Raw genomic sequence first — 27,710 nt, 5'->3', positions numbered from 1 at the left:
AAGGAGCACGGGTCAGGTACATAACTGACAGATGCCACATGGGGCAGCAAGGCCATGTTTCTCCAGGATGGAGGTCTCTATGTCCAGTAGGACAGATGTCTACACCACATTAACCTGCAGCTTCAAGAATATCAGCAAAGGCACCTCTAGGGAGACCTTCAAGGATAGCAAGGCTCCTTGTGCCTGATTTCCAAGTTTGGGATAATTTTCTTAACTCTGGGGACTGGTGGCCTCTTCACCTCCGTCTGGCAGTGGAAGCCTCTTCCCCAACCTTCCCACCTGCGTCTCTTCCTCCCCACTTTGGCCCCAAGGCCCAGATTCCAACCCGGTGAGGTGGGAGATTGGGGTGTGGGTCAAGGCAGGGGCTCCGGACTCCATGGGGTGTCAGGGCTTTGTGTCCTGGGGTGAGTCCTGCAGAAAGGAAGATAAGGTAGCTGATCTTTCCTTCTCTTCCCCTCCCGACCTCTTTTTCTCCCCTCCATGGGTGGGCAGAGCAGGGGGGCTGCAGATGGATCCCATCTCGTTTTCTCTGTGTTGTGCCCTGCACCATTAGCCTTGGGTGTGTCGGGTGTCTGCAGCGACACATCCCTCCAGCACAGCTGGCTGTGGGTCTCCACACTGCATACTCTAGGCCTTGTTCTCACATGGGCCTGAACTCAGAAGACTTGTCCCTAACACACAGTGACCACATAGGATTTCGGGGTATGCCTGGCCCTGGAGCCATTGACAGCCCTAGCACAGGGGCCATGTGGGCCAGTGTCCAGCTGCGCTCCTTCCTTGCCCTCACCAGATCCTGTGGGTTGGAACTAAGTTGAGTGCCCCCACCTTGCTCCTCTCCAACTCACTGCCTCCCCCAGGTTAGAATAGCTCTCCACATCTCAGGTCTACCTTCTTCTCTCCCTCCCTACAAGTCATCCCTACAGCAAGGGGAATCTTTCCTATCTGCAGACTACATCCTGACTCCCCTGAGGGCCAAGTGCCCCCACCAGCCCAGAGTCTGTTTTGGGGAGAACCAGACATGGAGCCATTTGAGCGGCCCTCTGAGCCTGCAGGTCAGGTCAGCGTGGGGACAGCAGCTTCATTTGCACTTCGGGTCTGCCCTGAGTCCTGCATCCCCGAGACATCCATTAGAAGGGGCTGTGGCTAGGAGAGGGATGCGCCCACCAAGTGGGGGTGAGGCTCTGGCTTGAAGAGGGATGGGGTCGAGGACAGTGAGACTGTGGCCCAGGTCAGGGGGTGTTCAACCTTCCTAGTGCTGGCTGGGAGAACAGAGTGACCCTGCGCCCTCTGAGAACATGGAAAGGAGGGGGACGCCTAACTAATCAGCCCAGCCAGCAGGTACTTACAGCAAATCAGGCTTCAACAACACAACTTCCGTAAGAAATTTTGCCTCCCAGGGTCTCTGAAGACTGGACTGGTCAGCCACAGTGACTAACAAGCTCTGTGCTACTTTCTCAGCAAGTAGTGGTGCCCCTGTGGCCTCCAACATCTGTCCATCCGGAGGCCTACGGGGGCAGCCCACCCCATCATTCCACAGGGCCTCAGGGTGACCTTCAAGCTGTGACCAAAGGCCTTTAGCTAATCAGATGTCATCTGAGATGATGGTCTCAGGAGCTGTGACTGGCCAGGTGGAAAGGTGGGAGAAAGGAATTAGATTTGAATGAGAGCAGAGATGCCCTTGTGTCTTGTTGAAAGGTGAAAGTGGTAGATTTGCATCTAGTAGAGGGTTGGACTGTGAGACTAGTACCTCTGTGTGGCATAAGTGGTAAGGACTGTGGACATTCTTGGAAAGGTTTTTTTGTGGTTGCACTTATTCGATAAGTCGAAGGGTTTAAAAATAAAATCAAGGGCGCCTGGGTGGCTCAGTGGGTTGGGCCGCTGCCTTCGGCCCAGGTCATGATCTCAGGGTCCTGGGATCGAGTCCCGCATCGGGCTCTCTGCTCAGCAGGGAGCCTGCTTCCCTCTCTCTCTGCCTGCCTCTCTGCCTACTTGTGATCTCTGTCTGTCAAATAAATAAATAAAATCTTTAAAAAATAAAAAAATAAAAAATAAATAAAAATAAAATCAAGTATATTAAATGTTATAAATGCTATTTTAAAGGATTAAGGAAGTTTAAGTTAGTTAGTAAATGAGATAAAATATTAACCAAAGGTCCCTTTATACATGACTGTTATAATTTCATAAATAGAATATTAATATTTGTGACAAGAACTTATATATTTTGTGGCCATATTATTAGGTGCATACAAGTTTAAAATTATTTTATTTTACCAGTGATCTCAACTTTTTATTGTTACATGACTTTTTGTATCTCTGTAACATTTTACCTATAAAATTTCTTTGTTGATAGAATTGTTAATATGGCCACGTGAGTTTCATTTTCGTTAATAGTCATGTGGTGTGTTTCTTTCCATCCTTCTACTTTCAGATTTCTTATATCCTTGTATTTCAGATGACTCCTGTCTTCTGTAAGCCAGATAAAAATAGATTACTTTTAACCAGCCTGATAATACTGGTCATGTAGTCCCCCTGGATTTCAGACCCTTGTCAAGGTTTTAAGTCCCCAGTTTGTGGTAATTAGTTATGACAGTCCCAGGAAACTGAGACAGGTTCAATCAGTTTGCTTCCTTAATGTCTTTGCATTTAGTTCTTCCTGTCAAAAGCAGGACAGGAAGAACTAAAAGCCGCTGCCTTCGGCTCAGGCCATGATCCCAGGGTCCTGGGATCGAGTCCCGCGTCGAGCTCTCTGCTCAGCGGGGAGCCTGCTTCCCCCCCCTCTCTCTCTCTCTGCCTCTCTGCCTGCTTGTGATCTCTGTCTGTCAGATAAATAAATAAAGAAAGAAAGCAGGAAGGCAACTGGTGGTATGGGGTGAAATAACTAAAAGAAAATGAAGATTCTAGTACCATATGACAGAATTAAGAAATCAGAACACATGAGTACCTTGTTTAATAATGGCCATCTGGGGGAGATGGGGGTATTTTCGCATTCTGTATTCTTTATTTCAACAAACATTTGTGGTTTTCTTTCTATAACGGCAATATTATTTATACAAGGAATGAGTGGAGATATATACTTAAAATATAAAAAGAAGGAAATTTAAACCCCTCTGTTTTTTGTGTGTTCACAATTTTGGAGCCCTATGAAATCTTTCTGGGGGGGTGGATAAGTGAAATGGCCAAGATTTATATTGAAAACATTTATTTTTCCATTCTTTAACTTTTTTATTTCAAAAATTATTTACTTACTTTCTTATTTATTTAAATTTTATTTATTTTTAGCTAACGTATGCCTGTTTTGCGGGGCTGGATCCCAGGACCCTGGGATTACATCCTGAGTCGAAGGCAGACACTTAACGACTGAGCCCCCTGGGTGCCCCCAGCCCTTTTTATGGCTCATTAATGTTCCATCATGAGGGTGAACCCTGTTTTGTTTATGCATTCATCTGTTGATGGATTTGGTTTTTCCCACAGTTTCTACCTCTTATCTATTGTAAATTGTGCTGCTATAAATATTTGGGTACAAGTATTCGTTTGAAAACCTGTGTCCAATTCTTTGGGGTCTGTACCTAGGACTAGAATTGCTGGGTCCCATGAAAATCCTGTTTAACTTCTTGAGGAGTAACTACACTGTTTTCCACAGTGGCTGAACATTTACATTTCCATCAGCAATGTACAAGGGTTCCAATTTCTGTACATCCTCAAAACTTGTCACTGCTCTTTTTGAATTATCTTACTATTATATTATGCTAACATTATACTTATAGTCATGCTATAATAATGGGTGTGACATGGTATCTCATTGTGATCCTGATTTCAGTTTCCCTGATGACTAATGATGTTGAACGTCTTTTCATGTGGTTCTGGCTGTTTTTGTATTTTCTACAAAGAAATATCTATTCAAACATTTGCCCAATTTTTAAAAATTATTTACTTATTTATTTATTTGAGAGAGAGAAAGAGAGAACAGGGGAGAGGGAGAAAGAAACCCAAGAAGACTCCAGGCTGAGCACCGAGCCCAACATGGGGCTCGATCTCACAACCTGAGGTCACAGCCTGAGCTGACGAGAGTTGACTGGCTGACGGACCGCACCATCCAGGTGTCCCACTCCCCCAAGTTTAAATTGAATCGTTTATCTTTTTATGGTTGAGTTCTAAGAGTTCTTTTTATGGTACAGATGCTAGACCCTTATCTGACATGATTTGCAAGTATTTTCTTCCATTTTGAGAATAGTCTTTCCACCTTCTGGGTAGTGTGCATGAGTCCATTTTTACAGAAAGTAAGAGATACACCTCTTTCATTAAAAAGCAACAACAACAACAAATCTGAACAAACACCTTCCTAAACCACTGGTCATTATTTCCCCGTGGTTTGGGTCGTCACTATCTAGTTCTTTCTGATTTAACTGAGCCAATGTTTTCCAAGCTTACTAATTTTGCAAATCGGTAAATGGAAAGTGAAAGTTTCCAATCATTAGTTCGTGTTGTCACGACTTCCATGCCTCCTGTAAAGAATGGGAAGCACTGGACATTTAGGGAGTTTCTGGGTCAGGGTGCTGTCCTGAGATCCGAGACAGGTGGACAGTCCCAGCTCCTACCCTTGTCATTCTGTTTTGTTTCTGCTGCTCACTGGGACGCACCTTGGGAAAAGGAAACTGAAACCGAAGCTAAATCCAGCCACTGGTGAGGCTCTCTCCCCGACACTCCCCCTGACGTGCACAGCTCAGGTTCATAAAAGGAGGGAGCAGGAGAGGAGCTGGAAGCTGAGAGGCTGCAAACTGCTCTGTGTCTGTGGAGAACCGGGTGCCAGAGCCCACGGCCATGGTGAGTGCTATTTGATAGGTGGGGGCGGGTGGGCTCTGTACCAGTCAGTTTTCCTGCCCCTGCTGGGGTCGTCCAGGGGTGGAGCACCCACCATGTGCCAGTCAAGTGGAGTTGCTCCGAGCTCCCCCAGGTCCCTAAGCATGAGGGGAGGGACAGGGTTCCTTCTGATACCGGGTTGGGGTCTGGGTCTTGGAAAGCACGTTCTGCCCAGTGTTTAACCCTGAGATCCCTTGGCATTGGCAAAGAGGGGCATCTTGGTGGGTTAGGGAGGTGGAGTGATGGTCGTGGCTGGCTGACCTTTCTTCTGGAAACGCTCCCCGCTTGCCTCCAGTGCCTGGGGTTCCTTTCCTGGCGGGCGGGGCGGGGAGAGTGGCATCCCCAGCCTTGTCCTGTGGCCAGTCGTCCGCACATAGTGGCTCCAGGACTGACGCCGAGTTCTAGGAGTCTGTGTGATGTCCACAGGCGGGGAACCTGAAGGTGAAGATGCTGGGGGGTGAGGAGTTCCTGGTCCCCTTGACGGTCTCCATGCTGGCATCGGAGCTGAAGCAGCAGATAGCCCAGAAAACCGGCGTGCCTGCATTCCAGCAGCGCCTGGCTACCCACCCCGCAGGCCAGGTGCTGAAGGACGGGGTCCCCCTCACCAGCCAGGGCCTGTGTCCTGGCAGTACGGTCCTGCTGGTGGTGCAGAGCTGTGACGAGCCCCTGAGCATCCTGGTGAGAAACGACAAGGGTCGCAGCACCCCCTATGAGGTCCGGCTGACGCAGACGGTGGCCGAGCTCAAGCAGCAGGTGTGCCGGCAGGAGCACGTGCAGGCTGACCTGTTCTGGTTGAGTTTCGAGGGGAAGCCCATGGACAACCCGCACCGGCTGGGGGACTATGGCCTCACACCCCAGTGCACTGTGTTCATGAATTTACGCCTGCGGGGGGGGGGGTGGGAGGGGAGTGGGCAGGACCAGGAGGGCAGCACTGAGGGCCACCCACCTGAGTCCCTGACCAAGTGCGAGTAATAAAAGTTGACCGCAATATTAAATGAGTCCTTCCCCAGCACCCCTCGCTTCTGCATCCCTGCTTATGGGGCGGGGAGAGGGACAGAAGAGGTAGTGGGATAAGGAGACCCAGGGTCACTGGGTGATCACTAGGCTGGGGTTGCCAAGGGCAGGGACAAGTCTGGTGAGGTCAAAATGGTGATCCACTCCCACCCACCCCTTGGACAAACTGAAGATGTCCCCACACCTTTGGGAAATTAACCTCTAAAGAAAGAAAAGAGGCCCCTCTGCTGGAGCCCACCCCTGGCTCCAGATTGAGCCCATCAGCCTCTGCACAGCAGGTATCCATCCCCCACATCTGGGCCAGCAGATGATACAGGGAGGGGAAGGTGTGGTCAGGTTCCTGCTGGCACCAGCACCCTGGAGAAGCAGGGAGAGGGTGAGGCCCTAGGCCATGACTGGTTGGGCTGTGAGGCAGGCTCCTCCACACCAACCAGGGCCTTGGGGCCTCTTGGCCCTCAGGCCACATCCGCCTGCCCAGTCCTGTCTGCATGGGTCTAGGGAGGGTTGAACACTCGCATCACCAGGGGGCTGCTGCTGAATGGGGACTGTTCTCCAACAGACACCCTGGCCTTGAGGCTTCACCTGGTAGAGAGGCCGTGGCCAACAGGACAGGGGCCTCCAGGAATGAGGGGTTCCTCCAGTCCATGTGAAAGAGCTTGTCCTAGACGGGGCACCTAACTTGGCAAAGGCTACACCAGCCTCCACATAGAATGCTTCTCTCTATACCAATTTCCCAAGAGCTCCAGGGGAGCCAGACGGAGTCAGTCCCAGACACAGGCAAGATGGGGGTGGCGGGGGGACCGCAGGAGACACTGAACGTACACTTCTTTTTTTTTTTTTTTTAAAGATTTTATTTATTTATTTGACAGAGAGAGATCACAAGCAGGCAGAGAGGCAGGCAGAGAGAGAGGAGGAAGGAGGCTCCCTGCTGAGCAGAGAGCCCGATGTGGGGCTCGATCCCAGGACCCTGAGATCATGACCTGAGCCGAAGGCAGCGGCTTAACCCACTGAGCCACCCAGGCGCCCCTGAACGTACACTTCTTTGGGCTAAAGTCCATGACTCTGGGGACACCCAGACCCCAGCTTTCAGACTGTTCAGGGTAATTTGGCGGGAGACCCAGACGCCCCTTTCTGGTCTGTGGGGGTCTGTTTCTAGGCCCGGGGACTTCATGTCTGGCTTATCTGTGACCAACAGCTGTGCGTACGCGTGTGGGAGCCGTGCTCCCCCGTTTCCGCTTCCCTTCTCACTTCTTTGCCACACTACAAACTAGCAAGTGTGAGCCTGCACCCTTGGAGCGGACGTGGGGTCCTCTCCGGAAGGACCTCTTCTCCCTCTCAGCCTCCGTTGCTTCGGACAGCTGTGGCTGGCTTGGAGTGAGGGGGTGTCCCGCAGACCCAGCCCTGGAGGGACAGCAGCGGTCCCCTCTCCCTCCCCCTCGATCTTCAGCGAAGCCAGGCTCTAAGCTGTGCCCTCCGGATCTCAGTTTACCTGGTACCCAGAACCGCCGGCTGGAGAAGCGCCCGCCCCGGCCCTGAGGAGGGGGCGTGGCCGGTCGCCGCCGACCCGACGGCGTCTCCGCTGGACGGCAGAGGGAGCCCTCGGCTCTGCGGCGAGGCCCGAGCTGACCCGGGAGCGCGCGGTGGGCGGGCCTGCGCTCCGTCCAGACCAATCACCGCGGCCCCCAGCCCACATTGGTCCCAGCCAGCCGGGGGCGCGGCCTGCTGGGGCCGCCTCCTCCCCCGAACAGGCTGGGGGTCCCGCGCCCGGGCGAGTTTCCGTCCCCAGTTTCCTAAAAGAGGCGGTGGTTCCCCGTCGTGTTCTTCCCGCCGGGGGAGGGGCGTGGGCCTGCACGGCCCGAGGGGCCGCGGGGTCCCAGGATCTGGCGGCCCCTTCCCGCGGCCAGGAAGTTCCCGCAGCTCCGGCCGCGGCACAGCCTGGAACCTCTTGGAAGTCCCGTCACGTCGCCTCCAGATTATGCATTAACCCGATTGCAGCCGCATTTCCTGGGCGGGGGAGTGATGTCCGCGCGGGCGGGGGAGGGGGGGCGTCCGTGGGGGTGCGCCGCAGGAGGGCGAGCAACGCCCCCCCCCGGGGCCCACCCACCCCCCCTGCTCCGTCCGCCCCTCCGCCGGGGCGAGTCCCACCACCCACCTCGGCCCGACCCAGCCCGGCCCCTCCCTCCCACCAGCCCGGCCTCCGCCCGGCGCCGCTGTCCCGACGCTTTGTTCGCGGCCGGCGCGGGTCGCGGGGCGCCGGGCGGGCCGGGGACCGGCGCGGGCCAGGGAGCTGGGGTGGGGGGAGGTGGGGAGGCGGGGAAGGGGCGGGGCTGCCCCGGGTCCCGCCCCCGCGCCGCCCGCGCTCCCACCGCCTCCCAGGAGCTGCGTCCTGTCCTGTCTAGTCCCGTTCCCGGCGCGGCCAGGCCCGCGCGCTTGCTCTGGCCGCCTTCCGCCGTCCTCGGCCCGCGCCATGCCCAGCCTGTGGCCGTCCGGCTGGGCCCCGCTGCAGCCGTTCCTGCTGCTCCTGGTGGTGGCCGCGCGCGCCCTGCCCAGCGCCGACGGGACGTGCCCGGAGCGCGCGCTGGAGCGGCGGGAGGAGGAGGCGAACGTGGTGCTCACCGGCACCGTGGAGGAGATTCTCAACGTGGACCCGGTGCAGCACACGTACTCGTGCAAGGTGGGCCCCCGCCGGGACCCTGAGACCCCCCCCCCAACAAATACCCCTCCTGGAAACCTGAGCTGGGGGTCTCTTCCCCCGCCATCCCGGACCCCTGCCCCAGAGGCCTTCCCTTCGAGAAGCTGGCCGCCCCACTGAGACCCCCGCCCCAGGCCGTGGGAACGGGCATCAGACGCTCTGCAGCTCCCGCTCCCGCTCCCTCGGCGACCGCCGAGCCCCCGGGTGGGGCGCCGGGTCCCGGAAAACTCGCGAGTGCCTGCGGGAAAGTTCCTGCGGCACCTCTGCAGTCCCACCTCGCGGCGCCCAGGCCTGGGAGACCCGGTCACGTCTGCCCCCACCCCCACCCCAGGCCCACTACCTTATTGCGGACAAGTGCGCCGCCCCCCTCCCCAGGGAAACGGGCTACCACACCCCTCCCCATCAGTTAAAGAAAAGGAATGGGGACGAGGGGAACCGACGCCTTCCGCTTGGGGTGAAAGTGGGGATTTGGCCTGTAGTCAGTGTTGGCACCCCTTCCCAGAGGGCAAGAGGGGGTGTTCAGGAGAGAGAGTGGGGTGCACAGCTAATCTTCCAACCCCGGGATCCTGGGGTGTGGCGCTGCAGTGGCTAGGTTTGGGGGACGGGAGCAGAGAAGTGGGCGGGACCGTTGCTGAGCCTCAAATGTGGAGGGGTGCAGGGACAGGTGCCCCATCCTGCTCCTAGGAGAACTGGATCCCCCTGGCCAAAGAAGAGGGTCCTTGCCTCAGCTGGACTTGGAGCCCCCTGGACTAGGTTTGGTGGTTTTGTAGTTTTTTTTCCCTCCACAGAACGTTCCTAGGGAGGGCTCAGGGGACCCGGCCTGTCCCGGCTCCCGCCCCTAAAACCACCCCCCTGAGCAGAAATCGGATCATTCCTTCTCCATGGAGATGGGGAGCAGCGGCGGCGGCCTCTTTCAGATTGGCCTGTGCAAGCTACAGCTGGGATCCCCTGCCCAGCCCCCTCCCCTCCACCACACCAGGGCACTTTGCCAAGTCCCTGCAGGATTTTCCCGACTTCCTCCCCGCTGCTCCTGGGTGTGGCTGGGGTGGGGGGAGGCCATGAAAGCGCCCAGCCCTCTCCTAGCTGGTTCTCCCTTCCAGAGCCTACTCTGTGTCTCAGGTTGGGAGGGATAAGGTTGGACACGGCTCACCCCCAAGCTGGGCCACTGGAAGGAGGAGGGGATCCCTGCGGAAGCTGCAGTCCCAAGGCTCCCAGCAGGGCCCTGGCAGGTGGGCAGGCCACCATTGTCTTTGATCACCCATTCCAGAAGTCTCGGCTTCCCAGAGCTCCTGAAGAAAGGGGTTTCTTCTCAGAGAGTGTGTGGGCTCCAGTCCCCTGTGCATATGTCTCCGTGGACATGCTGGCACAGCCTGCAGCTCCTGAAACCCTTCTGCACCCCCGCCCCCCAGCTGTGGTGTCTCAGGGCTTGGTTTGTCAGAGCAGGTACCCTCAGGGCCCCAGGAGTGAGAGTGTGTAGGGTGGGGCCACCCTGTGCTGCCCAAACTTGATTTTGTGGTTCGAAGTCTGCCTTGCCTATGTTCACTGTAGGAGCCTGGCAGGAGGAGGGGTCTTTCACCTCCTGGGGTGTGGGGGGGTGTCTCAGCCCACCCACAGGGCTGCAAAGAGCCAAGCTGGCTCGGAGCCCATTGCGCTGAAACTCCAGGGTCCGTGTTAGGTGCCCCTGGCTGTCGAGGGGTGGGCGGATGGGGAAAGTAGGGCCGTGGAAGGTGGACCCCCTTCCTGTACCTAGCCTGAGCTGAGATGGATGCTATGGGAGGCAGCTGGGTCAGTTAGACCTTGGGGGTGGGACTGCTGCTTCCTGGGAGAGGGCTTGTGTTCACAGGCTTCCTGTCCTTCTGGGTGACGCTCGCAGGTAGTGGCCTCCCTCGTGTTTGTCTGCTTCCTCTGAGGGGCTGACCCAAAGATCTCTGTCCATCTCTGCCCGGGGTTTGAGCCTACCCTGGACATCCGGCCTGAGCAGCTGAGGTGGGATGAGAAGAAAAAGCCCAGGTGGCCAGTCTGCTGCTCATCCCTGGACCCTGCGGCCTCGTGTCCCCAGTGGAAAGGGGACACTGACACCTGCCCCCGCTCCCGCCATGTCCACCATAGGTTCGAGTCTGGCGGTACTTGAAGGGCAAAGACATGGTGACCCAAGAGAGCCTGCTTGACGGCGGCAGTAAGGTGGTGATCGGTGGCTTTGGCGACCCCCTCATCTGTGACAACCAGGTGTCCACTGGGGACACCAGGATCTTCTTTGTGAACCCTGCACCCCCATACCTGTGGCCCGCCCACAAAAATGAGCTGATGCTCAATTCCAGCCTCATGCGCATCACGCTGCGGAACCTGGAGGAAGTGGAGCACTGTGTGGAAGGTACAGGGGCCTTGCGGGGGATGGGGGGGTGGCTGAAGGGCAGACTTGGAGGAGCTCCGTCATGCCCTGGGGGCGCAGGAGAGTTCACTGTAGGCCAGAGCACATGTATCTTGTGGTCTGACCTCCTTCCTGTCCCCCTGACCTCCCAGCTGAGTCCGGCCATCTCGAGGTCAGCCCTGATCTCTGACATTAGTAGGGATTCCCACGGACCAGCCCCCGCCCCACAGTGCCACTGTGTGCTGTCTTGCAGCCAAGTAAGTCCCCCGTCCTGCAAAGGGACAGGCTTCCCCTCCCCGCAAGCTCCACACCCTCTCCTGGAGGGTCCTTTTCTGAGTGAGAGGCGGGGACCAGGTGAATGAACATCCCCTGTTTGTGTTCCTGCAGAAGCCCAAACATCGGTTTGGATGGGTCCCACATGTGAGCAAACCCCTCAGAGTGGGGCAGAGGGGTCGGAGGAGGGGCCGCCCCGCTCTGTGTTCCAGGAGGCCTGTCATTTCTGGAAAGAGGGAGTTTTGTGGTGTGGATACGTCTAGGGGGTTTGAGTGGATGTGGAATTCCCTGAGTCGTCTGCTGTCCACATAACACACGTCTGCTCTGAGTGGCTCAGCGCACTCCTCCCCCAGCCCAGCCTCTGTGAGGGGAGCTGGAATCCCGCGACCCTGCTTCCAGGCCCCACCCCCCCTTTGCCCCAGGAGAGTCCCAGTTGGGGGCTGAGATCCTTTGCTGGGGGATGTGGCAGGGAGAATATAGGAACTGCCCCTCGCCCCTACATCCTGTCACCTCATGGCTGCCTGGGAAGGGATGCATTGGAGGGGGGTGGTGGGGGGGAGTGGAAAGAACATTTCCTCCTCAAGCCAGTGGGAAGGGTCTATGACTTCCTTTCCCTGGAAGGCAACTCTGTCTCCCCTGTTGGTTCTTTTGGGAGCAGGGAGGTCCCACCTTCTGTGTAGCTTAGGGTGTGATGTTGGCTTGGTTTCTGTGGGATCCTGTGGTGGTCTGAGAGGGACTGTGCAGGAGTCAGGGCAGAACCTGAAATGGGGAGGCCTGTGGCATTCTGCCCAGCCTCTTGTCATCTGTTTCTGGGGCTGCTCCAGGGCCTGGGGCCTTAGCGTCACAGAGAGAAGCCAGCAGGCCCCTTCCCTGCAGTGGCCCAGATGAGGGGTCCCAGACCAGCTCTCACTCAGAGCCAGGACTTGAGACCCTGGTCCTGCTCTGGACAGGTCCAGGGGAAGGATGGGAGGGTGGCCTGGCGATGGCGATCCCTGTGGGATGCTGATGCCAAGTTTGGGGGATGTGGGGGGTGCTGTGTAAGGAGAAGCTGGAGAAGAGGGGTCAGGGTACAGAGAGTCTCCTCTCCTTGTGAGATAGAGTGAATTATCAACTCTACAGCTGGGCGGGTCCAGCCTGAGGGTCCGTGACTCAGTAACTGTGGCCTTCTGTGGGGTCAGAGGGCATGTGGCCAGAGGGCCACCCTGGACAGAACAAGGTTTGGCGTCTTGCCAAAGCCTGTTGCACCCACGCCAGCCCCTGGTTCTGGATATGCCAGGCTGCGCATGGGGACAGCTAGAAAGGAGGGTACCCAGGGAGAGCCCCCCAGCCAGGACTGGCTGAGGCCCGACCTACTGTGTGCCCTGGGCAGCTGGTGCTCAGGTATTAGGCTAGGACCTGAGCTCCAGCTGGAGGGAGGGCGGTGCTGGACACACAGGCCAGCGTACAGTCATGGCGTGAGTTCCCAGGATGGGCGGAGACATCGGCTCTCCTGGGTGGGCCTGGGGGGTGAGGACAGTCTTGGGGAGAGGACATGCAGAGAAGGGCTAACACCAGGACTGGTTTGGGGCCTTCCCGGGGGAGCCAGGTGGAGGGGAGGAGCTCAGTCTCCACTGTGAGGTGGCCAGAGGTTTTGAGGTGGGTGACACAGACCTTTGCTTTAAAAGCAAACCAGGTGCCATGGGGAGGGGGCTGGGAGGGCTGGATTCTAGGACAGGGTTGATGTCCCCAGAAGCCCAGGGTGAGGGAGGGTGCCTCCCTGAGGCACGAGATCCCCTGGAGCCAGGCTCAGGCTTGGGGAAGGAATAATTCTGTGCCCCTCTTCCCAGGCTGGGTGGGGGTGGGAGGATGGCCCCTCTCCTGTTCTGCAGGAGGGAAGGACTCAGACCCCACCCCAGGACTCCATCCTTGGCTCTCCATGAGCCAAGGCTTCACCCTCATGAGGGGTTCAGATGGACAGGACGTGGGCTAAGGTGACTCTTCCGCATCTGACTCTGACCTCATTCTGTTCCCAGGGTCTCCATAGTTGTCCCAGCCCCACAGGGCCCAGAGGGAAGCCGGGCAACCCCTCATCTCTGCAGGTCACCCTGAGACCACAAGGTCCCACTGTGAGCAGGAGGTCCTTGTCCATGGCACACTTCCCTCCCCAGGCCTCCCCATTCCTAAAGGCCCAGAGAGGCCAAGGTAGGGGGCATGTCTTCCCAGGCCTACCTCCTGGGGTGCACCCTTGGTCTGCTCCCTTCTCATCCCTGCCTAGCACTGTCCCGAAGGGACGCCTGCCACTGGGCGGCACACACAGCTGCCCCCCCGCCCCAGGCCGGCAGGGTCTTCCTGGCTCTGCAGGTCCGGCCCCTTCCCCAGCCTCCAGCCCCCAGTAAGGCTCCTCCTCCCCCATCCTCAAGTCCTCCTCCTCCTCCTCCTCCTCCTCCCCCTCCCCAACCACATTCCTGGCATAACCGAGACAGGTATGTGTCCCTCCCTCTTGGCCACCTTTGGGTGAGGGAGGCCTGACGCCCTGGCAGCGTCTGCCAGGAGACCCCCCCCCCCCCCCCCCCTTTTCGGGGGGGGGGCCGGGCCCCCCCCCCGCCCCCCCCCCGCCCCCCCCCCCCCCCCCACTGCTTTGTCAGGGAAGTAGCCGGGCCCCTTCCCGTGCCAGCTGCCCACACACTGAGAGCCTGCCCAGGCTGGCCAGCATTTCCTCCAGCCCTCAGCCACCTTGCTCTGGTCTGGACACTGCCCCCAGCCTCCCACCACCCTCCCCACCCTGCCCCATGAAGGCTGGTCCTAGGGCTTCTCCTGCAGCCCCCAGAAAGGACATGGGCCTGCCTGAGGGCCTGGAGCCCTTCCCTCCCCACTGGGAGCCAGAAACAGAGAAAGGAAGTGTTGTCTGCCCTCAGCTGGGGCCTGGCACAGGGACGGGGTCAGATTGAGTCTGGCACGGGCCCAGCCCAGCCCTGCCCAGCCCTGGAGGGGGTCCTGGCAGGCCTGAGTCTAGTGAGTTCCCTCCCTTCCTCCCTGCCAGGCCAGCTGTCTAGGACCCGAAGGAGGGCAGTGCCGGGGTCGGGATGGGGAGCCAGTAGGTCCTGAGCTGCCTGACTCCTTTCAGGCCCTGCAGGCCTTGGAACCCAGTGTGGGTGACAGACACCCCCAGGCAGGACCAGCTCCCCATGCGGTGCGGGGCAGGGAGATGTTCAGGAAGGTATCTGGGCTCTTTCCTGTTTTCTGGCACTTAGCTTCCGTACTCCCCACCCCCATTCCTGCCCTACTGCTCTACTCCCCCCACATTCCTCCCTGCTGAAGTGGGAGGTAGCTTCTCCCTGGTCCCTCTTCTGCCCTCTTCTAGACTGGGTTCTCACCCCATCCCTTTGCAGACCCCGCCCAGTGTCTTCCTGGGCCCCTCCCCCAGGCAGGTCAGCCAGGAGGGCTGAGGGGAGGCAGGCCCAGACGGGAGGCAGCCTGCCCCACTCTCTCTCCTTCCCTTCACTGGGGGAAGGAGTCTGCCCACGTGGGGCGTGACCCCCCACTGTGCTGGCCTGTCCCCACCTGGGGCGTCCTTGGCTGGAAGTCAGGTGCTTCCTGGGCACCTGCTGGCTTCGGCTTTGATTTTGATGTGCCTTTGCTGGGGCAGCCCCAGGGGTGGGCTTTGCTAGCTGAAAGCGAAGGGCTTGCTCTCTTGTCACTTCCCTGGGGATGTCTTTCCCTTTGGGCCGGGCTAAGCCAGTAGAAACAGCTCTTGGCTTTTTCCAGACTCTACCCACCCCCTCATCCCAAGCCCCTGCAGACTGGAAATGGAAAAAAATGTTGTTTTGGAACCGTCCTCCCTCTCCCTCTGTCTTCATTGACCATCCCGAGCTGTGCCATGCTATGCCGAGCTGTGTCGAGCTGTGTGGGGCAGAACGCATCCTGGTGGGGCTGGCTCTGCCCTTGCCACCCCGCCAACCCTCACAGGCTGGGGGAGCAAGGATGGCAAAGGAGGGGATGGAGCTGCCCCAGGGCAGTTAGTGGAACAGGGGCCCTGGCCTCAGGGCCAAGGGTCCAGCACAGCCTCCTCCAGCGCAGTGGCCTGGTGGCCACCTTGCTTCCTTCCTGAAGGGTTAATCACCCACAGCCCCATGAGAATCAAAGCCTACCGCCCAGCACCACAGGAGGGTGGAGAACAGGCCTCCTTCCCACCCCCACTCTTTGCCTCTGCCTGGGGGACCCAGGACAGTCACCCCTGTCTCCCCCTCACCCAGCAATTTCCTCCTGGGGGTAGGGTAGAGAAGGGACCCCCTTTTCTGCTGTGCCCTCCCGGCCCTAGCACTCCCCTTGCCCCTGGGACAGGGGCGTCAAGGCTCCCCACTCTGGCCACTGAGGCCTGGCGGGGGCTCTAGGTGCAGTCCCCACAGTAGCCCACATAGTGCTCTACACCCCAGAGTCCCAGGAAGTGCCCACTGAAAAGAGAGACGGGCAGCACCCCAGTGACAGTTAGACTAATGATAGTGACCCAGGTCGGTGAAGGAGGGTAATGTGCCCCGCTTAGTTCTGTACTGGGGCTTAGGAGGGGGTCATGTTCAAGCCCTAGGCTGTGTTCAGAGTCTGGAGGGGGTGACCTAGGCCTCTGGTGGAGCATCCAGTGGGGAGAGAAGCTTCCCTCCAAGGGGCCTCTCTCCCCACAGAGCAGATCCCGAGAACTTCCTCTGAGGAAGACCCCCCGCCAGGGGCTGCTTCCCGCTGGACCTGGGAAGGGGAAGATGGCCCCTCCCCGTCCCCCCTCCTCCTCCCCCTCCCCCATGGAGTGGAGGCTCAGGAGAGGGGAGCTTTCTGTCCTCCCAAGCAGCCAGATGCTTCCAGCTGCGGGGCCCGCACTTGTGTGTGCGCACGTGTCTGTGTACATGTGTGCATGGGTGCCTGTAACCTCAGATGTCCTCCTCTGTGCACAGGAGGATCGTGGTCAGAGCCCAGCTGGTGGCCTGTGGTTTCTGCCGCCCTTGTGTCCCTGGGCTTGGCCTGGGGCGGGAGCCCCTCGGGTGTTCTCACAACGGGCTCCTGGCCTCTGCTTGCCCTGGGCTCTCCTGTTCCTGCCCGTTGCCCACCCTGAGCCTGGCAGAGGGCTGGGCACCTCCTCCTGCCAGCTCTGCTTCTGGGAGTGACCACGGCAGTTTCCCAACACTGAGACGAAAATGCTGTGCTGACAGGACAGAGTCCCTGGGGCCACTCCGGTGCACGATCTCAGCATGCGCCTGTGGGACCCTGAGTACGGCGCAGGGCTCTGGGGGTGGCAGCGGTCAGGGAGTTGAGCGGGGCCAGGCGGAGAGCTGGGTCTGTGCTGGCTGAAGGCGGGTCTGAGGCGTTCCTGCTCCTCACAAGTCACCGCACAGCGGCCCTGGGAGAAGCAGGCGGCGCCCTGTGGCTGCAGAAGCAGCTTCGCGTCTGTCCTCGGACGTGAGGGTCCAGTGCACCTCTGGGGACACAGGAGCACAGACCCCTGCCCCAGCCGACTCCTCTTCCGGGGTGGGAGGCCGTGGGGCCAGGTCCGGGCGTCGCTCATCCAGCGGCTCCTGCCTCAGCCACATCCACCTGCTGCCCAGCGCAGGATCCACCCGGGAAACAGGCTCACCGGAAGGGGCCGCTGCTGTCCCCTGCTCAGACCCCCGCTCGGGCCGGACGGGCTTCTCACGGAAGCCACGTGTGCGCTCGGTGCCGCGCCGAGGGGTGTAGGCAAAGGGGGAGGGGTGTTCTGGGCAGACAGACAGACAGCACGAGGTCTAGTGGCTGCAGGGAGCAGCAGGTGTCCGGAGCCTGGGCGAGGAGGGTGGGGGGAGACCGGTGGGGGGAGACCGAGCTGGAAAACCAGAGGCGAGGGCTGAGACCTGCTGGCTGAGGGGGCAGGCTGGCCCTCACCCTTGGCGCCTGTGCCTTCCCACCGACGACAGCACCCTCTGTGCCTGGCTGTCCCCCTGGGGGACACTCCGCCCGCAGACACCTGCCTGTTTTCCGTCCGCACCTCCCCCTCTGTGGGTCTCTGTCTCTCTGCCCCTTTGTCTTCTGAACCTCTCTGCCTCTCCCAGCCCCAGCAAGTGTCTGCCAGGCATCACCCTCATCGGCCCGTTCAGACCCCAGTGCCGGGTGGGTGCGCCCCTCCCGGCCTCCGCGGGGTGCCCCGCTCAGCGCAGCCAGGCCTCCTGATTCTCCGGGCCCTGCCCACACCTCGGTGCCTCCTGGCTCCCCCAGCTCTCTCTTCCTCCCGGAGACAGGCTGGATGGAGAAGGAGGCCGACGGGGTGTCCCTGAGAAGAGGGACGGAGGGTGTGGATGCGCACCCGCCCCACTCCATCCCTTCTTTTGCTGCCGGCAACGACTCGCCGCTGTTCCGGTGGCGCCCCCTGGTGGCGACCGCCTGTGTCCTGGCCGGGTCCAGGCCCTGATGGGGCTCCCTCCCCGGAGCTCCCGGGCCCCGGAAGCTCCTTACTCTTGCTTCTTCGCCCCGCTGGCACCGCCTGGCAGGCCCCTGGGACTTCACCGCTGTGTCCATCTGGAAGTTCTCCCCATGCACCTGTGCAACCCCTTCTCCTTATCACCCAGGTCTCTGCCCTCAGGTGACCGCCTTGAGGGCAGACCATCCCTCTGACTCAGCACCCGCTTAGCCTGCACAATGCCGGAGCTCAGACAGGCTAGTGAGACAGGGCTGGAGGGACCCTGGACACCAAGGAGCAACACCCAAGGACTTAGGAACAAGTGTAGAGGCCTGTGGTCAGGCCGCTGGCATCCAAGCATGTGGACTTGCCGAGCTGCTCCTCAAAACTGCCGCGTAATGCCACCACCCTGCCGCGTGGACTCACGGGCAGGAGGGTGGGCCTTGCCTGCTGTCCAGAGGGGTGGGCCCTCAGCCGCCAGAGTCAAACATGGCCACCTGCCGGCCTCACCTGAGCTGAGAATGGGAGGCTTGGGCCCAACATGGCCTCCTTCCCAGTGGCTGGCCCTGGGCCAGCAGCAGCATCCCACTGTGAAGTACCCATTGTCCGCCAAGGCCCAGACGGAGGGAATGGCTGCAGCTTGAGGGCAGACACCAGGAGACGGGGGACCGGAGGTGAGGGGCTGCTCTGTCTGACCAGGGCAGCCAGATCCCTGTGACCCTGGACAAGCTGGGTCGCCTACATCTGAGCGACCCATGGCAGCCACGTTCTCTGTCCTCGTGAGGCGCACCTCGAGATCCCCAGGGAATGTGGGACAGACAGGGTGGCTCCGGCCAGGGGAGGCTCCAGCATTAGAGGTGTGTGTGGGCGTGTGCCCTGGGACCCTGCCGAGGGGAAGGTGGGGCCACCCCACCCTGCCCTTTCCTGGGTAGCTGGGCCCAGGTCCCTCCAGAGTGAGGAAGGGGTCCTCTGCATGAGAAACAGGCCATCAGGTTGCTGGTGGGCTGGACACCCCGTCTTCTCCAGACCCCACCCCTCAGCTTCCTTCTCGTGTCCAGAGAAGTACCTGGAGAGCCTTCACGTGTGCACATGCATATGCTTGGGGGCAAACCGACGTGTGTTGTGTGGGTGAGGGACAAGGCTCCTGCTACCTGAAGGCGAGAGCGTGTGTGCGAGCTGCCCGGGGTGCACTCGTGCCAGTGAGTGAGGAAGGAGTGTGTACCACCCAGTGCCGGCGCAAACCTGGGTGTTCCCGTTGGAACTTCTGGAACGCTGAACGTGCGTGTGCTGTCCCACATGGCTGAGTGGGAGCCCAGAGACCAGAGGGGCTCGTTTCTGGCCCGGAATATCCTCTGTTCCTTCCAAGGGTATGTGCTGGCGTAGGCTGGTCAGAGCTGAATGATTTTGAGTCTGAAGATCCCAAAATAGCTCTTGGAAGCTGTGTTCCCCTCCCCCTGCTGGGTCTGGGGCCTCAATGGCCCTTTGTCTCTCTGAAGGCCTGGAGTGTGGAGCCCCTGTCGGGGGCTCAGACTCTGACTGAGGCCAGGAAGGACAGGCTGCCTGCTGGCTCCCCTTCCCCCACGTGAGCCTCTGAAAGTGAGACAATCCTTTGTCAGCCCCCACCGCACCCCAGACTCACACGGGTCCCTAGGCTGACCCCTCCCACAGCCTGGTGGCTTTATCCCCTTCGTCCTGCAGAGTCTTCCCATGTTGCTGTGGCCATAGCAGACGGTGCCCGTGTGCTTGGGCATGTGAGCATTGCCTGGCGTTTGACCCCTGGCACTGTCCCGGGGCCCTTGCTGAGCCAAGGGATGTGGATCCTGGGGGACTGCAGTGACAAGTAAATGGGAAAATGTGTGAACCGCCTGGCTCACCACACCAGGTGTTTGGCTCTGAGCCAAGCCCTGCCCCAAGAAGATAAAAAGTCAGACCCTGCCCCGGGTGCTCCCGGTCCAGGGCAGCGCCCTGGGGAGCTGCCGGCACTCCGTGTGGTGTGGGCAGTGCCAAGGTCCAGTGAGGTGAGGTAGGGGATGGGAGGCACCCCTGAGAAGGTGAGGCTGACCCGGGGCCAGGGTCTCCTGATGGGTCCTGCTGCTCTGGGTCCATTGCAGTGTGAGGTGAGGGAACCTTGCCATTTATTGGCTTTTCCTGCAAAGTTTGATGAGGTTTCCTTAGGCTCTAGGAGGTTTGAAGACCTCCACTGTGGGTGGTGGGGGACCCTGGCAGGATGGTAACCCCGTGTGGGATATGGCACTAGTGTGCCTGGCCACAGGATGGAAAGGAGTCAAAGCAGATGGGCCTCATGGAACGAGACCCTGGCTGTTGGCAGGCGGCTGCTGGGGCTGAGGAAGTGGGCGGGGGGCAGGAGGTTGGGGGGAGTGTGGAGGAACCTCCTGACCAGGAACTGGGGGGAGCTCTAGGGATGTGTTTGTGACACAACTGAATGCAGCATAGGATGGAGGGACCCGCTGGAGGCTTGGTGGGAGTTGAGCACCAAGGTGTCCATTTGTGCCCTGGGGTGGTGTCACTGCAGACGCAGAGAGCTGGCACTAGAAGGGCTTGTGCCAGGGGAGAGGGGCTGTGCTCAGTGCTTGTCTCCAGATGTGCGCTGAGATGAGACCTCCAAGTGACCAGGGTGGCACTGGTGGCTATCTGGCTGAAAGGGGGAGCTGCTGACATGTGCCAACACCCCTCCGGAGGCCTGAGCGCAGCGTGTGAGTAAGTCTGAACAAGTGGGCAGCCGTGTGTCTGTTGGTGTGGACCTGTGGGTAGATGAGTGTGACTGAGCATGGATAGCGTGGGGGGCAGTGGTGCAATTAAGGTCTTTCAGCGGGGCTGGGGAGTTGGTCAGCAGCCCTCGGAAGGAACTGACCAGAAGGGGTCCTGGGCTGGGGTGAGTGGGTCCTGACCCCAAGGAGAAGAGGGATCCTCTGTACCTTGGAGTCCAAGCTTCCTCTTCCTGTCTCTCCAGAAAGGGCTGGCCGACTCAGAGAGGGACACGCAGAGGTCACTGCAGGGCCTCGAAGGCCTTTGACCAGGTCCAGGCTAGTCCAGGAGGCCAGACCTGGTGGGGGTGGCGGTAGCGCTTAGGGGGTCCCTCCCAAAGAACTGTGGGCCGTGGCGGGATGGGGGTGCGGGGGAATGAAGGGTTAGTCCTAGAGATGGCCACCTATCGGATTCCGGCTGCGGAGGGTGGGGCGTGACCGGTGTGGATGATGGGGACGGTGCACGACCGTCGCCTTACCCCCAGGCCGTCAGGAGCTAGGAAAGGGGCGTCTTCAGGCGGCAGACGCGGAGACGCCTGACTCCGGGGGTGGGCCCCCGCGCCCCGGCCGGGCTGTGACGTCACGGCCCGGCCGCTCGCTGGTGGCCTCCGGGGGGCGCTCCAGGCCCGCGGGACCCGGCCCGGAGGCCCGCGACTATTTACATAATGATGTTCGACCAGGAGCTCATTTGCATGTTCCGCTCTCCGTCCCCGAGGGGAGGCGGGCAGGACGCGGGCGGTTTGAGGTGTTGCGGGCAGTTCCCAGGTGCGGGTGGGCCTGTCTCGCCACCCCCTCCTCCTCCTTTTCCGCCCTCGGTGCTGGACCCGGCGCGCTCACCACCTGTGTGCGCACCTGGGGCCCCTCCCCCACAGGCCACCGCCAGGGCGGGGCCGGCGCGGGCACCTACGGGGGCGCGCACGCGAGCGCGCGCACACCGCAGCCGCCCATGGAGTTCTGCACGCGGGCGCGAGCCCCCCTGCGGGGAGTCGGCGTGACCCTCCCGCCCGGCGCCGAGGCCTCGGCCGCTGACCGGCTCCGGCCCACCCGGCTCCGCTATGGGGGGCGCCGCAGGGAACCCGCCCCGCCCCTGACCCCGCCCCGCCCCTTCTCCCTCCGCCCACCCCGCCCCTAGCCCCCCACCCCGCCCCGGCACCTGCCTCCTCCCCCCACCTCCCTCCGCACCCACCCTCCCCGCGACCCCTGCTCCTTCCCCGGCCCCGGCTCCCACCTCGGCCCCCACCCCCCACCCCTGCTGCTGCCCCCGCCTGCGCCCGCGTCCCCTTTTGTGCCGCCGCCCTGCCGTCCCCTTCCGCCCGGTCCCCTGCGCCGCGAGCCCCGACTCCCCGCGGACAGCGGGGTCCCCGGGGGCGGCTTCCTTTGTCTCGGCTCCCGCCTTCCTTCCGCGGCGCCCCTCGCCCCTCGCTCACCGCCTCAGCCCCGGCGAGGGCGACGCGAGCTGGCGCTGCTCGGCCGGAGGCGGGAGCCGAGGCGCGGCCCTCCGAGGCCCTTTATTCTCCGCTCGCCGACGCGCGCCTCCTGCTCGCTGCCTTCGCCGCTCCCGCCTCGGCCGGGACTGGAGACCCTCGCGCCCGGCACCGCGCCGCCGGGGCCCCTCGGGCCGGCGCCTCCCGGGAAGCCGGCCGGGCGGGGACGCGGGCTCCGGGAAGACCGAGCGCGGCCGGAGCCCTGCGGACAGCTGCCGGCTCCCGCGGCTACTGGCTCGTGGACGCAAGGGCTGGCCGCTGGCCGGTCCAAGCTTCTCCTCTTCCTCCTGAGAACCCTGCCCACCGCCCGTGATGAGCCTCGAGGGCCACGGCGGGGTCCTGCGGCTCTCCGGGCAGGGACCGCACTGAACTTTGAGCGCACAGCTGCTGTCAGCTGTCCCGGGGGGGGGGGTCCCAGCATGGGGGGAGTTGCCCCGAAGAGGCCCAAGGGCGCCCCTTGAGGAGCCCCCACACCCTGAGCGTGGGGACTGAGAACCCAGGGCCATGCCTCCGCTGCCTCTGGAGCGGGACCCGCGGCAGCAGCGCGGGGTCTCCCTGCTGGTGCGCTATTTCATGATCCCCTGCAACGTCTGCCTGATCCTGCTGGCCACTTCCACGCTGGGCTTCGCTGTCCTGCTTTTCCTCAACAACTGTACGTGGTTGCGGGCATGGCCATCCTGGGCCGGGCTCGTGTGAGCCTCCTGCTGGCTGAGGTCGTTTGCCTCAGCCACCGGGCCGACTGGGGGACAGGCAGGGTCACATAGAGGCTACTGGCTGAGATGGGACTCACAGGGGCCACCTGCATCTTCTAAGAACAGGATGGGCCGTTCTTGGGATCCCTTGGCCCCGTGAAGCTTATCCGTAGGCTTGTGGGGGCCTGAGCTGCAGAGACAACCTGCTCTGGGAGGCAGGAGCCGCAGACCGCACTGCAGTGGGAGCTCTGGCAGGGCCTGGGGCTGGGCTCAGCTAGGGAGGGCGTGGCTGCCCACACCCCTGTTGTTTGGGACCTAAAGGTGTCGGGCCACGACCCTACAGCTGGAAGGGCAGAGAAGAGCAAAGACCTCTGCTTTGACCCCCCCACAGGCTTTGGCTAGTCCTCGGGGCTCAGAATGGGGCCAGGGGAGGGATGGGGTGGGCGCTAGTACAGAGGGGAGGTCTGGGAGGGCAGAGGTGGCCCCTCCAGACTGGGCAAAGGAACAGGCTATGGAAAGGCCTGCTCAGAGAGAACTAACTCAGATATTTGGGTTTTTTTCCAGACAAACCTGGGACCCACTTCACACCAGCGCCCCCAATGCCTCTGGATGGTGAGTTGAGTGGGGGCCTCAGTTGGTGACAGGCTGTACTTGGGAGACTGTGCCTGGGGTGGGGCCGTGGCACTCTTTGGGGTCAGGGACCATTGTTGGGGTAGGCACACCAGACATATTAGGTGTATTTGGAACAGAGAGGAGGCTGGATAATGGACCCTGGGTCCTTCCTGGGATGTCCACAGTGGTGGGCAAGCGGAGGGCATGTGGGGTCCCTGGGCCTGGCCCTGTGTCGGCCATGGACCACACACACAAGCATGGCTCCAACTTCTTTGGGCTTTGGCCTTCTTGGCCAAAAAACTGGGACTAAATCCAGGGGTCTGCGAGTTGTAAGATGGGTCAGACAATATGTGTGAGGAGTGGGGGGTCATGAAGGACCAACGACCGAGGAGGGTCTGGAGAGCCTGTCCCTGGACTGAACAGCCTGGGGTTAGCTTTCTTGACCCTCCCTGAGGGGCCTGCTAGTCTGTGGGCCACTGTAATTAAGCTAACGTGAGGCGGGAGGGGGTGAAGCCATTAGGGCCACAGGAAAGGGCAGCTTGGGGTTCTCTGTTGGGTGGGGACAGTGAGAGCTTCCAAGTTTGTGCTCAGTACCTGGCCCCCTGCTGGGTGGGTACCTGCCCAAGTTCACTGAAGTCACTTAGAGAAGGCAGTCCGTATATGGGATAGGGGCTCTAGTGGGCTGGGAGCTGGTGACCAGACTGAGTCTGCCACAGGCTGCGGGTGAGAGGCGTGGGGCTGTCTGGATTTAAACACTGTCCTCAGGCTCCTCTCCGGAAGCCTAAAAGCCTGGTGCATCTCCTTTGCTTGATACACACCCCGGTCTTCCCTACAGAGGCTTGCGCGGGCCCCCATACCCACCTCCTGATCCTGCAGCACACCTGGGGACAGCTCCACGCCATGGCCGTCATCATCCCTCGTAGGCATACACACTGTGTACTTGTGGCCATGGGCAGGGCTCAGGACACCCATTCCATCCCCCAGCTCACCCGAGACCAGGAGGGGAGGTAAACATACCCACTCCACCCGTGGAGTATAAAAAGCCACTGCCGCCTCCAGCCTGGCGCAGGGCATGGGCCCTGGGCGTGCAGGGAGCAAGACTGCACAGGGGAGCCTAGTGGCCAGAGAGCCTCCGTGGGAGTTGGAGCTGGGCAGGTGTGGCAGAGCGCAGGGCTCACGGGCACGCGGGTGCTCTCCGTGCATCTGTGAGGGGCAGCTTGCATGATGAGGAAGGGCTTGGACAGGTGTGGGGCTAGTGTTTCTGGTCTCCTGCCCCCAGTCCCTCCCCTTGCAGTCCGCTTTTACACCCGACCCAGTGCTCTAGGCTCACTTATGATAGGTTAGCTGTTGTCGTCATCGTCACCGTCCTCCCCTAGTTACTGTTTTGCAGGGGACAAAGCAGAACCCTGGGCTGCGAAGGGGGGTGCAGGTCTCGGTGGGCAAGGAACATGCTAGTCATCCAGGAGTAGACGTCTTTGTCCGAGGGGCTGGGGTCTGGGGAGGGGTCTGGCTGGACCGAGGTGAGAAGAGGGGGAGACAGGCCTGAACCCAAGGGCACAGACACTGTGCAGCCAGTTCAGGGGCCTGAGGTTTAATGAGAGAAGGACCAAGTTTTGGCCACGGGCTCAGAACTCTGGGGAGACCTTGGTCAGCAGGTCCCACTGAAGCCGGTCAGAGAAGTCAGCCGGACATCAGCAAGTGCCTGTGAGCTCGGCCTGGGGGTTCTGAGGGCCTTGGTGAGGAGGAGGAGGAGGAGGAGAAAGTGCTAATGGGAGAGTGGAGGGAGACCGCGGGAAGAGGCCTCACAGAACGCAGCCTTTGAGCTGGGTTTGAGCCAGGAGGGGAGGCCAGTGAAGTAATGGTTCTCATTCCTGCCGCTACTGGGGCAGCTGGCGTCGCGCGCTGGGCACCCTGCAGGTCCCGGCACAGTGAGCCTCACAATAACCCTGGGAAGTAGGTCCCACTGTCCCCATTCACAGCAAGAGGTGCGCAGGTGTGATAACGTGCCCACAGTCGCGGGGCCGGTGACTCAGTGGCGGTAGTCGGGCTCTGAGGTCTGCAGGGTGGGCACACAGGTGCGACAGAGGGGTCGCCGTGGCAACCGCTAGCTCCAGCTCCTTTTGGGGCCCTGGCCTCCCCAGAAGAGAGGTGCTTTCTCCCTCCTGCCCTACTTCCTGAGCCTGCTGGGGGGTGACGGTGGGGGCACCGCACCCTCTCCACCATAACAGTAATGATCGTTAGGCCCAATGAAACGTTGTAGACGTGGACGGCGGCACCTGTAACAGGCCCGCACACCTGGGGTCGCCATGCTGGTAGGGGTTCTGAGGACTGGAGTTAGCCTGCCTCTCTTCAGGAGGAGCTGTCCCTGACAGCTCGGGTTTCAATGGCCCAGAGCCTTCTGCATTCCTCCAGTCCGCACTACTGAGGTCCCTCACCAGTGGCGGTCAGGGGCAGCCACTTCCTTGGGATGTGCTGGCAGTTTGTAACCAGAGAGTCAGAAACTAAAATGTTGAAAGAGGAAAAGGACAGGTCAGCAGAGGCCCTGTACTCAGCCTCCTGGAGGAGGTCGCGGGGGAGTGTGGGGGGGGGCAGCAGGCCGGGGGGGGGGGGGGGGGGGTGAGGACATTTACTGAGGTGGGGATGGTAGATGGGGAGGTGTAGGCATGTGAGTGCCTGAGGGGCCTCAGAGAGAGAGGCCCCACCAGCTTTCATCTGGGAAGACCTGGGAGGGCTGGAGGACCAGGAACCTTCCAGAAGGCCACATCAAGAAAGCCACAGCTGAGGGACCTGGGGGAGACGCAGAAGTGAGGGGGCCAGGCAGAGAAAGGCCCAAGAGGCCCGGCCCACACAGAAGAGTTGTGGGAAGAAAAGAGGAACATGGAGGGAGGCCTGGGGTTAGGGTGCTGAGGAGGGGCGCAGAGCCAGAGGTGGAGCGTGTGGCCTGACTCCGAGACTTCCCACCTGTCTGCTCTACAGCCATCTGACCTCAGAGCAGAGGTGGTGGGGCTGGGGCTGGTGTTGGGGCCCAGAGCAGCTCCCGGGAGGGGCCAGGGCTGTGACGGTATAGGTCAGGAGTCAGCCGAGGGCCTTTGATTCTGGTGTGAGGAGAGGGTGGACTCCTGAGCAAGGTGGGGCCGATTCCCTGCCATGGAGCTGGTCTGGGGGTTTGTTTCTCACGCTGCCGCATGTGGGGCTCCCGGTGATGGGGTCATAACTCCCTGGTGCTGCTGGAAGGTCTGGGAGGTGCTCCCCTCCACAGCTGAGAAGCTTCTACCCCAGGGAAAAGCTCTGGGGTGGGTGGGGTTTGAGAGGAGAAGGGCCGGGCCTGTCAGGGTACGTGGGCGTGTGGGGATGTGGGGGTGTGTTCCGGTCAGCACCCAGCCGAGAATGTGTGGACACGCATGGCATGGGCAGAGGTGTCTATGGGGGTTCTGAACAAACACAGAGTGCATCTTGGGGTCTCCACAGGCATGTGGACACTGCAGGTGCGCGTAGGTGCCCGGGGCCAGGGCAGAAGGTGTGCTCGGGTGCCCCGGGCCAGGGCAGAAGGTGTGCACAGGGCAGCAGACCTGGGGGGCAGGGCTCTGACCTTCCCTTCTCCTGCCCTACCCCCAGTGTGCCGAGGAATGCTGTGCGGCTTCGGTGCCGTGTGCGAGCCCAGTGCAGAGGGCTCAGGCCGAGCGTCCTGCGTGTGCAGGAAGAGCGCCTGTCCCGCCGTGGTGGCGCCTGTGTGCGGCTCCGACGCCTCCACCTACAGCAACGAGTGTGAGCTGCAGCGGGCCCAGTGCAGTCAGCAGCGCCGCATCCGCCTGCTCAGCCACGGGCCCTGTGGTGAGTGTGCGTCCCAGGCGGGCTCCCTGGAGGTGGCAGGGACGTCTTTGGGACACCCACCCCCTCCCGCTTAGCCACAGGCCCTGCGGTGAGTGCCCATCTCGGGTGGGCTCCCTGGAGGCGGTGGCGATGACCTCGTGACCCCACCCCGCACCTCCCCCCACGCTCCCCACCCCCACAGGGTCCCGGGACCCCTGCTCCAACGTGACCTGCAGCTTCGGTAGCACCTGTGTGCGCGCAGCAGATGGGCGGACAGCCTCGTGCCTGTGCCCCGCCGCCTGCCAGGGGCCCCCCGACGGCCCAGTGTGCGGCAGCGATGGTGCCGACTACCCCAGCGAGTGCCGGCTCCTGCGCCACGCGTGCGCCCGCCAGGAGAACATTTTCAAGAAGTTTGACGGTCCTTGCGGTGAGCCCCGCCCCTGCGCGCGTGGCGTGACTCTGCGTGCGCGCGCACGCCCACACTCTGACCTGTGCCTTCCCGCCTTCTAGACCCCTGCCAGGGCGCCCGCAGTGACCTGAGCCGCGTCTGCCGCGTTAACCCACGCACGCGGCGCCCGGAGATGCTCCTGCGGCCGGAGAGCTGTCCTCCCCGGCGAGCACCCGTGTGCGGGGATGACGGGGTCACCTATGACAATGACTGCGTCATGGGCCGCACGGGAGCTGCCCGTGGTCTCCTCCTCCAGAAAGTGCGCTCTGGCCAGTGCCAGCCTCAAGGTGGGGAGTCCTGGGAG

General features: G+C 61.2%; 2 protein-coding genes across 4 annotated transcripts in view; both read left to right on the top strand.

Annotated features, from left to right (window-relative positions):
- The first annotated feature begins 4,737 nt into the window (after positions 1-4,737).
- Positions 4,738-5,852, top strand: LOC111154860 (ISG15 ubiquitin-like modifier). The gene is made up of 2 exons (XM_022514794.1): positions 4,738-4,821; positions 5,284-5,852. The coding sequence occupies exons 1-2, from the start codon at positions 4,819-4,821 to the stop codon at positions 5,827-5,829; spliced, it is 549 nt and encodes a 182-aa protein (XP_022370502.1). The 5' UTR covers positions 4,738-4,818; the 3' UTR covers positions 5,830-5,852.
- A 2,463-nt stretch (positions 5,853-8,315) lies between these two features.
- The window catches only part of LOC111154720 (agrin), a 33,178-nt gene continuing 13,783 nt past the window's right edge, over positions 8,316-27,710 (top strand). For 2 of the 3 annotated variants that reach the window (XM_022514585.1, XM_022514586.1), the window contains exons 1-6: positions 8,316-8,545; positions 10,673-10,934; positions 23,101-23,148; positions 26,764-26,979; positions 27,161-27,385; positions 27,469-27,693. In XM_022514585.1, coding sequence (XP_022370293.1) covers positions 8,339-8,545; positions 10,673-10,934; positions 23,101-23,148; positions 26,764-26,979; positions 27,161-27,385; positions 27,469-27,693 — 1,183 coding nt within the window. In that variant the 5' untranslated portion in view covers positions 8,316-8,338. Of the gene's footprint in view, positions 8,546-10,672; positions 10,935-22,335; positions 22,497-23,100; positions 23,149-26,763; positions 26,980-27,160; positions 27,386-27,468; positions 27,694-27,710 lie in introns of those variants that run through there. The other variant, XM_022514587.1, reaches the window with a different exon arrangement.

Source organism: Enhydra lutris, unplaced genomic scaffold, assembly GCF_002288905.1.
Source record: "Enhydra lutris kenyoni isolate GAN:26980312 unplaced genomic scaffold, ASM228890v2 scaffoldscaffold38, whole genome shotgun sequence".
Taxonomy (NCBI): domain Eukaryota; kingdom Metazoa; phylum Chordata; class Mammalia; order Carnivora; family Mustelidae; genus Enhydra; species Enhydra lutris.
The sequence above is the reverse complement of the archived record's forward strand: the minus strand, read 5'-3'. Positions and strand labels throughout refer to the sequence as shown.